This window comes from Lagopus muta, chromosome 11 (assembly GCF_023343835.1).
Source record: "Lagopus muta isolate bLagMut1 chromosome 11, bLagMut1 primary, whole genome shotgun sequence".
Lineage (NCBI taxonomy): Eukaryota > Metazoa > Chordata > Aves > Galliformes > Phasianidae > Lagopus > Lagopus muta.
In genome coordinates, this window is record NC_064443.1 from 2,823,726 (window position 1) to 2,838,762 (window position 15,037).

The 15,037-nt window shown below is 52.1% G+C and overlaps 1 protein-coding gene across 2 annotated transcripts in view; it reads right to left on the reverse strand.

The window, feature by feature from the left end:
* The window catches only part of RNF123 (ring finger protein 123), a 44,432-nt gene extending 30,527 nt beyond the window's left edge, over positions 1–13,905 (reverse strand). Inside the window, exons 1-17 of one of the 2 annotated variants that reach the window (XM_048956948.1) lie at positions 13,846–13,905; positions 11,741–11,932; positions 10,482–10,566; positions 8,172–8,251; positions 7,234–7,331; positions 6,682–6,736; positions 6,291–6,376; positions 5,806–5,892; positions 5,231–5,298; positions 4,187–4,312; positions 3,397–3,511; positions 2,515–2,619; positions 2,257–2,382; positions 1,568–1,660; positions 1,323–1,396; positions 730–847; positions 312–411 (exon numbers count right to left, since the gene is read on the reverse strand). In XM_048956948.1, the coding sequence (XP_048812905.1) occupies positions 312–411; positions 730–847; positions 1,323–1,396; positions 1,568–1,660; positions 2,257–2,382; positions 2,515–2,619; positions 3,397–3,511; positions 4,187–4,312; positions 5,231–5,298; positions 5,806–5,892; positions 6,291–6,376; positions 6,682–6,736; positions 7,234–7,331; positions 8,172–8,251; positions 10,482–10,566; positions 11,741–11,822 (1,498 nt within the window). In that variant the 5' untranslated portion in view covers positions 11,823–11,932; positions 13,846–13,905. Of the gene's footprint in view, positions 1–311; positions 412–729; positions 848–1,322; positions 1,397–1,567; positions 1,661–2,256; positions 2,383–2,514; positions 2,620–3,396; positions 3,512–4,186; positions 4,313–5,230; positions 5,299–5,805; positions 5,893–6,290; positions 6,377–6,681; positions 6,737–7,233; positions 7,332–7,423; positions 7,811–8,171; positions 8,252–10,481; positions 10,567–11,740; positions 11,933–13,845 lie in introns of those variants that run through there. The other variant, XM_048956949.1, reaches the window with a different exon arrangement.
* Positions 13,906–15,037: the final 1,132 nt, after the last annotated feature.

Below are 15,037 nucleotides of genomic sequence, written 5' to 3' on the forward strand. Positions count from 1 at the left end.
TAATTTTCTCCTTCTCCACCCAGCAATAAATCCATCCCCAGCTGATAAATAATGCCCCTAAAGGTGGGTTTTGCTTTGCTCACAATGCCTGGCAGAGTGCTGCATATGTGGGCAGTGGGGACCCAACACTTGAACCCATCCACCAGGTGACAGTGGCCATGGCTGGCCTCTGCCTCTGCAGTGCAGCCTTTGTGATGGGAACACAGCTGCATGTCAGGTCTGGAAGGCGATTTGGAAACAGCTCATGGGTTGATCTCTCTGGCTGCACACAAAGAATGGGATCTTGGCAATCTCTCTCCTTCCTCACAGACCTTCAATGCGCTTCTTGAGCCGCTGGCAGCCTCTTTCATACGCCCGCCGCCTCAGTCTTTCCTCAGCACTCTCCTCCTTCACCTCCTTACTCTCCTTGCCCTGGTTGAGGAACAGGCAGAGATTAGGAGGAGTACATAGCACGGGGCAGCATCCTGCCAAAGCAGAAGAAACTCACTGAAACTTCTTCTAAGAACACACAAGCCTATCTGCAACTTCTTTGACTCTGTGAGGTCCCCTTCCAAATCTGATGCCATGGAAAACTGTCACCTCCCCAGCCCTGAGACACACACCCTAACAGGAGACGACAGGGCAGCAGAGGGGCACAGCTTCCACACAGCTCTGCTGAGTTTCCCCTTGTTAAAGGGCCCACAGACTACCGAGATCCTTTGGTCTCCTTAGCAGATGTGCCCCACTCACCTCCTTGGTGAAGCGGTTTGGCCACCACGTGGTGGGAATGAGCTCCTGCAAACCAGCCTCCTCCACACGCAGCGGGCTCTTAATGTAGAAGAACACAACTGAACGGAGCACATCAAAGCTGCAGCAAAGTTAAAGGAAGCACAAGAAGCTGTGGCAGAGAAGGGATGGGGTTTGTTTTCAGAGCTGTAGTAAGAGACCCCTCTCCAAAACCACTCAAAGCTCTGCCAAATCCAGAGCCTCCTTCTCCTGGGAGAAGCCTCTTGCACTCAGCACAGGAGCAGCCCAAATGCTGGCACGGCAGTTAGTCAGCTCTGAAAGGAGTTAGAGCAGTGGTCTGCCCTAATGCCTAAGGACATCAGAGAAGTGGGTCAGGTACAAATAAAGATGTGACCCTCATGGCACTGCTTCCTGCTCCTCAAAGCAGGACTTTGCAGAGAATGGTGTCAGGCAAACTGAGGAGACTTGAGAAATGAGAAACGACCTCTCAAAGATGGGGTGGCTTCTGCCTCCTGGGCTCTGCTAATCCTTGCAGTCTCCTTGGCTGCATTATTGAGGGCAGGGAGAACAGAGGACTGAGGAGGCACAAAGGATACAGAACATTGCTGAGGAGATATTTCCTGGATTTCTCATGCTTCAAGACTGCAATGGTGAGCCGGAGGTAGTGAATCTAGGAAACGAGAAGCAAAACTGACTCATCTACAGAGGTACAGTGGGACAGAACTGCCACTGCTAGACCAAATAACTGCAGATAATCCAAAACATTAGAGACCTTTGGACAAGGGAACATAACAGAAGCTGGCTAGTCACAGATTCCTGGAGACTCAGAAGTGCAACTCACTTGTAATCCTAGGTCTGGGATGATAGGAGAGAACCTGTAGGCCCGCAGCAGGGACATCAGTAGCTGCTTGAGGCACTCGTGCACTTCATATTCCTAGAAAACAAGAAACAACAGCAATGGGATGATGTCAGGAACAGCTATTGTTCCCACAGTGCAGCTTTGGAAGGATGCAGCATTTAATTCTGTATTGAAAACACAGGCACTCTGAACCCACAGCATTTGCTCACCTTACTCAACAGGGGAGTGTGAGCAGTGGTTGCTGCTACCACTTTACTACAGGGGAATAAGCTTCTGTGCAAGTAAAACCAACCCAGTGGACAAGCCAAAGTCCCAGGTCCTATTTGGCTGAGCTGAGTCACCCCTCCCCACAGCCCCCAAACCTCAGCCCTGGCAGAATCAATCCAGAAGGGAAAGACAAGTTACTCTTGTTAAATGTGATGGTGGAGGAACTGCTTTGTTGAGTCCAACTGACAGCCAACCAGTGGGACAAATGCTGTCTCTTCTACAATCTTGGCACCCCCACCAGCAAGCAGATTTGGCTTCACTTGGTCAGCAAGATAATCTCAGGAAGAAGAGTGTCTACCGCAAAACGGGATCTCGTCACCAGGAAGGCAGAGAAGTTGATCACTACCAGCATGTTCCAGTGCGTGCTCCTATTCTAAGCACCTCACAGCACTCTAACAACTCACCTCCATGAGAAGCCACATGAGATCCAGCAGCTGCTGAATAAGGGGATGGGCCTCCACTGCCCCTCCTCGCTCCAGGATGCTCAACAGGAAGGTCATGAGCACATCTTCCACCAGGTACACCTTGCACTGCAGGAAGACAGGCAAGTCAACAGCCTTCCAAGGCAGAATCACTTCCCAGCAAAGACTGAAGCTTGATTTACATCCCTTTGCATGAAACCAGATACCTACATAAGCTTGCAATGAGCAGGCAAAACTCACCATAAGAGGGGAGAAATAATTGAAGATGTGGGCCAATGTAATCAGCACTGTGGGTTCTCCCTGCAGCTGCCACATGGATGCATCCTTCTCCACCAGCTTCCCCTCCTGCAATGACAAACCCAGAAAAACACAGCTTGGTGCCTGCCCAGTCCACCTCTGCACTGAGTGTACCAGGGGCCTGGAGCAGCCACTGCTTGCTAGAATTGGGCTAAAAAGCTTGAATGTGGCAATTTAGGAGGCAGAGCAGCAGCCACGACCATGCCACCATAGAGCTGTAGTGCTGTCCACATGTCACTATCAGTCACATGCGTGCACCTTGACAATCTGTTTTTCCAAATGAAAGCTCGTTTTCTGAGTGCACGTCATTACTTGCAAATGGGAATCTCTGCAGAGGAGGTCAACAAGTGAACGGGGCTTCCAAGTAAACTGAGACTATAGCAGAGAGCATTCCCCGTGCTTTGGGCATGAACAGAACACCTCTCACCCTCGAGGAAAAAAAGACTGGTTTGTACTGAACGTGGGTACAACCAAAACAGTTCTCATGGCAGAGAGCGTGACCCCATCATTGCACCAGGACATCAGGAGAATGTCCTGCAAACCATTCTCTTTCCAGGCTGCAAAACCAAGTGCAGTAATTCTGAACCCAACAAACATCATCTCTTGGAAGGAAACTTTGTGGGACTGAGGGCAACAAGGCCAAGTACGATCTAACTGAAGCCTTAGGGTGGAACTATTAGGAATCCCATTTTGCAAATCAAAGACCAGAGATGTTATGCCCCCATGTAAAAGCATGTAGGTGTCAGGAAAAATCTGAGCACGTTCATAGTGCAGAACCACATCTCCTGGCATGATGTCCCAGAGCCACCCAGCAACATCACCTACCGTCACATCGATCCCGATATGGATCACATTCTTCAGGAAGCCCAGCAGCCTGCGAGCCTTCACGAGGTCTGCAACAGGAGGGTCTTGCAAGGGGCGGTAGCCTTCCACTGGATAAGTGGGCAAGTGTTAAGGTAAAATGCAATCAGATTCGTTCAGGACTTCTTTATCTGAGCAAAGTGTGTTTTATGGTATGCACGCCTACGTCAGAGTTCAAGGCAAAGTGCACTTCTGAGTGCACAAGCTATGAGATCTTCCCCTCGACACTGTGGGTACCAAATACTTCCCTCACTGCTTCTGATCAGAAAGGAGCCTCCATGACAGCTATCAAGGGGCACATTCAGGACTGCTGCAGGTCTCAGCTTTCATGCAGAAAGGCAGCATGCAACGCTTCTGCTATGCTAGCGGTCCTGCACGGCTGAGAGATTGAACAGACCCAAAGCCAAGAGGTTCAGAAGCACAGAAGGGTTTCCAGGTCTGGAAAGTGACATTTTCTATGATCTGAATGCCTGGAAACAGGCAGCTCCTGGCTTGAAGCATTAGCTGTTGATTCAGAGCTTAAAGTAAACTCAATTTCAGCAACTGCTAGTGCCAGCAAAGGTGACTGTGGGCCCTGCAGCTGTGGTCCAGCTGAGGGATGTCTGCTTCTTCTCTCCTTGATCCTGCTCTGAGCAGAAGTGCTAAGAGAAGAAAGTGAACTGCACTCAGACAGAGATACTCCACAGCCTCCATAGATGGTCTCAGGGCAGGCTCTTCTCCCTTCAGATCTCCTCTCCCCACAACCAAAGGATATCGAAGTGGACGGCTTCCAAAGTTAAAAGCAACAGACTCTTTGAACGAGAGACTGATGGCAGGGAAGTAAGCCATTCCAGCACCTCTCGTGATGTTATCAAAAGCAGTTCCTAGAGAGATGCCGTTTCTGAAAGAAGAAAAGCCCACAAGACTTTAGCCACAGTCAAAGGGTTTTGTGGTCCAGCAGGCAATTCATGTGTCTGCACTCCCCTCTCAGCGACCTGCCAACACAGACATCACAGTCATTCCTACTTCTAAACACCTGTAACCTGGCAGATGTGCAAACACCACAGTGCTGCTCAGCAACTACCCTGGGAATCACAGCCAAATTATCATCTGCATAGAATGGCATGGAAAGGCATTGGACTCAGCACAGTATGAAGAGCCCTGCTCAGCTCCAAGGGCAACCCAAATCCTTACAAGGTATGTGATTACCAGGACATTTTAAAGGCAGGTGGCACTTATGGCCTCATCCACTTGATGATAGCAAGCAATGCATAGCAATAGAAGGACAATGGTCTTAGTCCACTCTTCTCTGAAAGACGATGGCAGCATCTGACAGTTTTTCATTCCAGCTGACTTGTCTCAGGCTGTAGTTTCAGGCCTAGGAACAATTTGTACTCAGGCTGGCCATTGCTCATTGTCCAGTGGAGATGGAGGCTGGAGATTTATCACATTTATCACACTTCCCTCCAACTCTAGCACAGGCAATGTCAACACTTGCCATGAGAGCAACCAGTGGGGCTCAGCCAACTGTAGTATTAAGCATCCCAACACGTGCCTTCTCCTTCAAAATCCCAGCAAACTTTACAGCTATTTAGGAGCTTGAGCACTCTTCTAACAACTGCTCTCACCCAAATTTAGGAGACTCCAAAGCTCACTTAGATGGCTTCTCAAAACAAAGAAGAAAAGTAGAAGCTGGAGCTAACAAGGAACATAAAGGGGAGGAGGAAGAAAGAGGGATCAGCAACCTGCTGAGCAACGAGGAAACATGTAGATTATATGCAGCCATTCACAGAACAGGGAACTGGGCAAAGATGCTTACAGGCAGAAAGCAATAGTGCCTTCCTCAAGGTCTATCAGACAGCTGACGATGTCTCCTGCAGCCCAAGACTGCATTAAAAGGAGAAAAAAATATGTTAGACACGTACCCAGCAAGTTCCCACATCAGAAGAAGGACTGTAAGGCCAATCAGTCCCTTATGATTCAGGGAAGAAGGAGTGGCAGCTCCTTCTGCCAGCAGCTCACACTGCATTTTCAGACACTTCTGGAAGCCTCTGGATGGGATTTTCTTTCTTCCTTTGAGCATTAGGAACACGCATAGGATCAGAATAATGCTTATCCCAACACTGCATCATCCTCTGATGCGTTACAAAGAACCAGAGCCTTTCAGACATCACCAGCAGCACCGTGCTGGGAATCAATCTGCTGGGCTGCCAAACAAAGCATCCACACAGGGTGCCCAGCACCCCTCAAGTACAAATCAGTGCTGGCACACAGCCTCCCCAGGAGCAGACTGAAGCTGGAAGCACAAATCAAATGTTTTCCACAGGGCCCAGCAGAATCCAGTCAGCAGGAGACACCTGCTTTCTTTTCCCTTCCCGGAAGGACAGTACTCACTTTGCCATAGTTGGTAGTGGTCACGTTCCACTTGCGCACCCTATTGCCATCATACGCATAGGAATCTGGAGTATCTCCAACTCCTTCCTGCATCACAGGATCAAAGAGGAGACTCAGATGTGGACAAGCACAAAGGATCCCTCTCATTGCAAAAGCAGCTTCAACGGGGAGACCGGCAGACAGGGAGCACAGCTGACAGCAGACATGATCTGCCCATGGCCTGCGATCTTTGTCTCCGTTCCCTACTAACATTTGGGTTAAAAAAAGAGCACTGCTACATTACACCTCCAAATCACTGTCAAAGCAGCCCCCCAGGATGTTTGTCACCCTCCCTCTCAAGTGCTGCAGAGTGACAAGATAGAGAGACCCTGCAGATGGCAAACCTTCCCAGCACCAAACATCCCACCCAGTGCCTGACAAGAGCTGGCCTGGGCCTGCCTCCCCCAGGCAAAGAGGAGGAACACCGAGCAGCCGAGTTACACTACCTCCTGATTAAATCTGCAGTTGAGAGTACACCAGCCAATCTGCATGAGTCCCTGGGAGGAGATAAGCACCTCATAAATCCATTTCCCTGAAAAAAAAACAGAGAGACCACACAGTAAATCCGTGCCACTTGACTCACTGTTAGAGGAGTAGAATGTGATGCAGTTCCCATAGAAAATAACCTGGTGCACAAAGTGTATTTGCAACATCCCCAGGACTCCCCTCCCAGCTCTTGGACACCACACAATTCTCCACCCTCCTGACTTCCTGAAAAACCAGTGGGTGAATTTGGGAAGACAGAGCTTTGGAACTGCAACACATGCAAGATTTCCTGTGCTCTCCATGCGTTCTTCCTGGGATCTTAACCAAAGCATCACCCACTTATCTTCTTACCTTTGTACACGCACGTTGTGGCCCTGATAGAGCCAAAGTTACTGTGGCCAATCACCTGGACCAATAAACAGAAGATTTTACAAAGTTAGGCAGTAAGGCCTCAAGCCCAAAGTGTAGTGAAGAATATCAGCTGGCGAACCAGCAGGAAACTGACAAAGGAGAAAGGAAAAAGTACAGCAGCACAGCCTGGCCTCAGCTTGTTCTCACTGTTAAACAACAGAACAAGAAAGGAAGGAAGAGGCAGCCACTGGAGGGAGGGACAGAAAAGTTTTTGCCATCCCCTCCTCTTGCTTAGCCAAGCTCTTCTGTGAGCCATTGGGCCAGCATAACACTTCCCCACCCTTGCAGCTCCACTCAGAGCCTCTAAGACTTGGGGGTACTGCTAGACCTTTTCCCAGGAGAGATCATTTCCTCCAGGACTCCTCAGCTTTTTGAGTACATTCCATTTAACAACACACTAGAAAGGCAGTGAAAGGGACCTGCCATGACAAACAAACCGAGAGCTTTTAGTCTCACAAGCCCATTTCCTGCAGCAGCCAGCATCACACTCACCCCAAGTAAGTCATCATCAACCAGCAGGAGCCCCTCAAAGCCACTCGTGTGGTCCAGCACCACAGTAGAGGGACCGAGCCGGCCCTCTGTCAACTGATCTGAAACAGAGAGTTGCAGATAACTTGTTAGAAAAAGATGTGCAGGATTTAAAGGTAGCTCTGAAGAGTTGCCAGATAGACTGCAATGGTACCTGAATTCTGCACTCAGTGTTACACACATCAGACCGTGAGAACTTCAGGAAAGAACTTCAGGACACCCATGAGATCTAAAAGGAAGCTTGCACAGCAACAGCCTAGGCCTGAGCTAAGCAGCAGTCAGGTCATAAATGATAAAGGCTTCATATATGAAGCCTTCACGTCATCTGAAAGTTTTATCTCTGCAAAGTTCAAAGGTCAAACTCTGAGCCAAACGTTTGGCCAGCGTATCACATAACTGAGGGCAAGCTCTGACTGTGGTCTGCAAGAAAAATGCTTTGTAGGAGAAGAGCCAGGATGCATCCTGCCACTTCCTACCTCGTTCAGGGAAACAGATGCTAGCAAGAACAGAGGCAACAGGCTGAGGCCCTAACCAGACACCCACAGCAGAGACCCATGGACAGAAATCATCTGCAGGCCTCTATGATTTCCAGTGAGGACAGCACTCCTCACAGCTGGTCATGGCAATGGCTCTGCACGTTGCTGTCATTGAAATATATCCAACTACTGCTCCAAAGCTGCTTTTTCAGGCATTGCCACCTGGAAACTGGCCTCCTCCATCAACAAGCAGACCTGCTTGAGGGCTGTCTGATGGGCTGCTAGCAGGCAGGATGAACAGGGACAATAAATTAGAGCACAAGATGGCAGAAAACTGCTTACTCAGGGAACTGTGTTGCATGACATTACTTGTCCCCCCCAGTCAGACAGCACAAACACAGACTGCAGGCATCCTGTGCCTCCTACCTTGGCTGTCTTCAGAGCCATTCTCCTCTGCTAGCAACCGGTCGAGGTGCTCCTGCAGGTTCTGGAACGTCAGGTGCTTTCTAGGGAATAAACACACACAGGAGCACTTCAGAAAGCTCTGCCTTCAAGTTTTAAAGCGTTTCAGTCCGGACACGTGTCAGCATGGGGTCGTGTTGACACACGAACCAGGAAGCTCTGTCGATCTGAGTTTCTTGTCATGGATCTGAGGAATTTGCTGACCAGCATCCCGGTGCGATGGACGAACCAAGAACCAAACAGGTGCGAACAAATGAAGCAGTTAACAGAGGATCCTTCAGTCTTCAGCCTGCTAAGGAGTATTTTGCCAGCCTGTACTTGCAATAAGTAAAGGCTGGGGCATTGCTGAGGCTGGCATCATACAAACACAGCACAGGACAGGATTTAGTTCTTTTTCCAAGTACTTCATAATACAAAACCAGAAAGAAGATTGTATCAGCAGCTGTAGCAGCTCAGACAGAGGTCAAGCTCGCCCAGCATCATCGCCATGAGAACAGCCAAAAACAATCTGTCTTCACACTTTGTGTAATAAAGTAAAACGCCTCGCCAACACCCTCCAGTCTACCACTGCAGAGACCTTCCACACAGACCCTCTCAGTTCTCTCGTCTTGAGATTGGCTCACTTAGTTATTCCTTGTACAGCAGACCTTCCAGACTTGTGGCTGTTGCTCTTACCCTTCTTCTCCACAGCTCCAAGATAGCCTTTTGGAGCTGGTGCAACCACAGCAAGCTAATCAAGATGAGAGTTGACCACAAATTCATTCTGTGGCATAATGACTTTCCTTTTCCAGAATCCCTTTGCTAACAATCATTTACTTTCCATCTGTTTTTTTTCCCTAACTTACTGAAGAGTTCATCTCCCTCCTGTCTCATTCCTATGCAGCAGAAATCAGCCCAGACCCCACTACTTTATGTGTAAAGTTGGGGCTGCTCCCCTTTCACTACATCACTTTGTAATAGCAGCAAACTTTGTCATTTCATGCTCTTTTCCTTTTAAAACTTCCCAAAGATTAACAGAACAGCACTGCTTGTGTTGTGTTCGTGGCACCATCGTGATTTCCCTTTGTTACTGTGAGAATTGCTGGCTTTTCCTATCCTGGTTCCCATTTCCACTCATCTGTGGAACAACCATTCCAATCCTTTGGGACCAGGCGCTTTTTGAAGAAGTGGTGAGAGACGTTCTGAAAGTCCAATGGATGTGAAGATGCACAGAAGCAGAACCAAAGAAGCAGCTTTGGATTGGCAGGAGAGAGTGGCTTCAGCAAAGCAGCTGTATCAGCAGCTAGCATGGAGAAGGAGTGCAGGAAAGAGGCAGAAGAGCATGAGACAGATGGAGAGGAGACAGCCAGAGAGGTTTACAACGAGCTCCCCAAAAGACAACATAGCACACCGTAGAAGTTGCTCTCATGGAGTAAATACTATTTTCAAGACCAATCTGACTGCTACTGGGCTTTCTACCAAGTCCAGGGAGAAGACTGGGAGGGAGCTGCAAACAGAGGGACCGATCCAACCAACTATCAGTTCTGTGCTTGCCAGGCAAAGAAGTCAGCAGTACCGACAAGCAAAACTGGAACACTGGGCACTGGAACAACCAAGGCATGTTGGCAGGAGAGCTTGTGGCCAAGTAACACAACCCACGTCGCCTCCCCCACAAGAACCTCAGCTCATCAAGCACACAGAGAACCCAGAGCTATTTTTAGCAGCCACAGGCTCACATTTGAGCTGGCACTACTAAGTATGGCTGCGGAACATGACCCCAGCCCACTCTGCAGCACTGCCCACCCAGCAGCAGCCACGCGCCTGCCTCTCTGCAGCACCTGGACCTGCTCTGCACCCAGCTGACTTGCCTCTGCCAAAACATTGAAATGCAAAGCACCTTCCTCTCATCCAAGGCTACAAGCTGCTGGACTACAAGGAGAAATGAAAGCAAAGAGATGGAAAAAGACACTGTACAGCAATTTCGTGTTCCTTTTCCTTTGGTGACTCCTAACAAGAAAAGGACTGACAGTTCCACTGCCTGAGAAGCATTTGGTCTTCAATGTACAAGTAGCAGCCTTGCATTCAATTTACTGGGCACTGATGACATACTTTTCACTAGCTAAAACCTGTGCATTTTGCACTTCTTCACAAGCAGAGAGGGAACAGGAATGAGAAGGGCAATGCATACCTGCCTATTTATTTCAGAAATATTGCCTCGTGACCTTCTATATGGGGTTTTACATGCAGGGGACTGATGCAGCATCGCTGCCATCTAGAGACTAAGAAGTCCCATACCTGTAAGCAGCTGCAGGCTGGTTCCCATCAGCACTGGAGAAGACCCGATGCAGATAGTCATTCAGTAGCCTGCTGTTCACAATCCCTTGTGGGGAAAAAAACAAGAGAGAGAAAAAGAAGCTCAGAGAGTTAGAAATCAAAGCATTAACTTCGAGTACAAGCAACAAGGTTCGCAGACCAACACAGGGGAAGACGGAGCTCCAAGAAGTTATTTACCTTCTCGCTCTCTTCACTAACAGCCCTACAGCCCAGCAACGTGGAGTGAGTGCATTTCTGCAAGAGGGGAGGCTACCAGTGGTTCTGGCTACCAGTGGTTCCCCAGGGGGAGACGACATCTTCAGGAGCCCTGCTTACTGCTGCCAGATAAAGTAACTTCACATTTGAAAGTGGGGATCCAATTTAAAAGCAAAACCAAACCCCCATAAACAAACACAAATAATTCTGGTGTTACAATTCCTGATGTCCTGGAACATTTTAGGTTAACTGCACTAAAGATGCAGAGACAGGAAGGCTTGCAGACACAGATCACGGAATCATAGAATCACAAGGTTGGAAACGACCTATAAGATCGTCCAGTCCAACCGTCTCCTCATCAGCATTGCCACCACAAGCACTAAACCACATCACACAGCACATCATCCAGATGCCTCTTGAACACTGCCAGGGAGGGCGACTCCACCACCTCCCTGGGCAGCCATTCCATTGCCTGACCACTCTCTGAGAGAAAAAGTTCTTCTTAGATCATCTAGACTGAACTCACAGCTCTCTTTAATCCTGTACACCTCACACCAGCTTTCACTGTGCAAAGCTATCCCTTGTGTCACAAAGCTCTGGATGCCACAGAGCCCTCAAATCCCACATCTGTGATCTTAACGCACAATTCTGATGGACTGGTCAGTCCAGGAGAAAATGGACTGCTTACCAGGTACCAACGTTTCCAAGGAAAAGACTGATCTCAGAACCTGAGAAGCCATCTGCCCCGAGTCAGATGGGACAAAGACAAGCAACACCATGCCCTCCAGCCTCTCATCGCTGAGGACAGGGCACTGTGACCTGAGCTGCTGGTGGAGTCCTTCATAGGGCAGGAAAGGCCCTCCCAAAACCTCACCTCAGCTCAGAGATTTACTCACTTTCAGCCCCGCTATGCCTCTTGTCAGCAAGATAAGTGCAACTGGAACGCAGGTGATCTCAGGTAAGGCCAGGGCCGCTCACCCCGATCCACAGCAGTCCTGCTCATACAAAGCATGATCAGCCCATACCTGCAACCTTGGACTTGTCTGGCCCAGTGCTCAGCCGGTAGTTCTTCCTTGACAGAGCCGTCCCAGCACCCCGAGAGGTCATTCTTCACAGGCACCAGCTCCAGAGCGGAGGTAACACAGACAGCTAGAACAGAACTTTTGGGGAGGATGCTGCCACCTGAGGACTTCTCCCTTTCTTGTGGGTTCATGCACCTGGAGTAAACAACTGGGTTAAGCCAAAGATGTCCAAGTGCCACCACTAATGCCACCACACAAGAGCCCAAAGCTGGTGACAGCTGCCAATCCTGCTCTCAGATCCACTTGTCCAACTGCCCAAAATCTTCCCAGGATTTCCCCAGTCTTTCCCAAGATATGGACTTGAAGGGAGGACTCTTTAGTGGGTAAGGAAGTGGCTGGTTGGCAGCGTTATGTCCAGGTGGGAGCCGGTGACAAGCGGTGTCCCTCAGGGGGACCATCTTAAGACCAGTGCTCTTCAACATCATTGCCAATGACACATACAGTGTGATTAGCATGTCTGTGGATTACACCAACTTGGGTGGTGCAGCTGATAAAATGGAAGGAAAGGATACCATCCAGAGGGACCTGGACGAACTTGAGAAGTGGGCCCATGTGAACTTAACAAAGTTCAGTAAGTCTAAGGGCAAGGTGCTGTACTTGGCTTGGGGCAATACCAGATTTGTGTACAGACTGGGAGAATAGCTCTTTCAGAGCAGAAGGACTAAGAGAAGGACTTGGGGGGTCCTGATGGACAAAAAGTTCTGTATGAGCCAGCAGTGTGCACTCACAGCCTGGAAGGCCAACAGCATCCTGGGCTGCATCAACAGAGGGGGGCAGCAGGCAGGGAGGGGATTGTTCCACCTCTGCTTTGCCCTCATGAGGCCCCACCTGGAGCACTGCGTCCAGGCCGGGGGGCCACAGTAAAGGAGGGCTGTGGGGCTGTTAGAGCGGGGCCAGAGGAGGCCACAAAGATGCTCAGCGGGCTGGAGCACCTCTCCTATGGAGACAGGCTGAGGGAGATGGGTTGGTCAGCACGGAGAAGAGAAGGCTCCAGGGAGACCTCACTGTGACCTTCCAGTACTTGAGGGGAGCTTGCAGGTAGGAGGGAGAATGACTTCTTACACTGACTGCTCAATGGGCAGTGAAGCACTGGCAGTGCTGTCCAGAGCTGTGGGTGCCATCCCTGGAGGTGTCCCAGGCCACGGAGGAGCCCTGGGCAGATCAAGCTGGGAGGCAGCCAGACCATGGCAGGGGTGGGGCTGGGGGCTATAAGGTCCCTCTCAGTCAAACCATGCTGAGATTCTGCAACGCATCTTATACAGAGTGTGTAGCAAGTTGGTCTGAGACAAGTTGGGACCTTGGCAAGTGCCACGCGGAGTGACCAGCCAGGGACCCGAGCTTCTGGACGCCCTAAACAAGTAGGAGGGTGCAGCACTGCTGCCGTGCCGCAGCGCATATCCTCGGTGCTGCCAGCAGGTCAGAGAGAGGGCAGAGCAGCACACACATCAGCCTCTTCACCGCTCGGATCGGTGATTCGGTGCCTAAAAACAAAGCCGGCCATGCAGCCCCAGCAAACGTGCGCTCTGACTGAGGCCAGGCACTGGACTCCCCACTCTGGGCAGCCACAAGCAGAACCCTTTTTAGAGGAAGCGCAGAACAAACGGCACGGGGGAGGCCAGGTTTTAAATCGGGCTGGCACAGGATGGGCAGGAGAGCCAGCCAACGCAGCTTTGTCGGGAAGCTGCACTCCACCCTGCCATCGCGGCAAGGGCGAGGAGACAACGCCAGCACCGCCAGCCCGGCGGCATCCCCAGAGCAGCGGCAGCCCTCAGACCCGCGGCACCGCCCGAACGCACGAGGAAAGCCCGGGTCCCGACTCTGCCCGCGCGTGCCAAACGCGGCGACGTCCCCAAGGCCACAAGCGGGCAGCCTCCCACCGAGCCGCCGGCCCCGGCCCCGGCCCGGAAGGACGCGGACGCGGCCTCTCCGCCCCCCCCAGCTGAGGTCGCGCTGCCAGGGGCAGCCCCTGGGCCGGGCCCCGTTCGGCGCACCGCCGCGCGCGGGCTGAAACGGAACCCGGGCGCCACGGCCCAACGCTCCGCACTCACCGCCAGCCCGGGCGCGCCGCCGCCGCCGCCACCGCGCTACGGCGAGCCGCGAGGGCCACGCGAGAGGGCGGGCGCGTTGCTGGGAGACGGGCGGAGGCGCCGAGCGGACCGCGCTCCGCACCCGCAGCGTGAGTCCGCGCGGGGCGTCCACGGATGCGCGGCGGCCAGCGAGAGCCGGAGGGGGAGGGAAAGCGTCCAGACGACCCGGCCGGCGGGGGATGGCGCGGGGACACCGGCCGGAGAGCGCTGGGTGCGCGGCGGAGTGCGGCCGGCGGGCCCGGATGGGCGTGGGAAAGAAGGTTTGGAAAGCTGGATTTAGACGAGGCCGCTAACGCGTGTGTTGCGAGAGCGAAGGGGGCTGCGACCGCGCTCGGGGCTGCACGATGGCTGTGGCACGGCAGCAAAACGTCACGCGCTGCACTGGGTGTGTTGGGAGAACACACTGGGTGCAGGAAGAGAGCGGCGGGCTGCTTCTCTGGGCAGTTGGACCGACTAAGTAAAGGGTGGCCATCCCGCTTAGGAGCAGCGGCAGCACTGGTATTGCTCGCACAGGAGGCGTGACGACGGACTTTGGGACAGAGAAGAGTGGCTCACGCGCTCGATGGGCTGCGTCACCCCAAGCCTGGCAGCATCCCCAGAGCAGCAGCAGCCCTCAGACCTGAGGCACTGCCCGAATGCAGGAGGAAAGCCTGGGCCCCGGCCCACCCACAGCCGGCAGCAGCCGTGGGGCTGCCCGCGTGTCCCAAACACAGCGGCATCCCCACGATGACAGAAACACCCCCAGAACGGGGCTGCAGCTGCCAGCCTGGCCTCCGCCACGTTGTGTGTTGAAACGTTGCGCCTGCTGGAGTCGGGGCCAGAACCCAGCTCAGCCTGAACCGGGCTGGGGGGAGGAAGGAGTGGGTTGGGTGCTGGGGAGAAGAGATGCCCGTGGTTGCAGCCCCTAAAGCTGCCCACCTCGGGAAAGGCAGAGAAGAACCAAACCGACAGTGGCATGATGGAACTGTCACTTTTATTGATGGATTGTGGTGACTTTACATAACAATTGGAGCTGGCACACGGCTGCTTCTGCAGCATCAGTGGGGCCGGCGGTTGATGTTCTGGGCCCAACGTGGAACCCGGGAGCGGCTTCGCCCCTGGGCTGGCCTTCACCACCTGGACCGGCTCCTGCGGCGTCTTTGGGGCTGGCTGT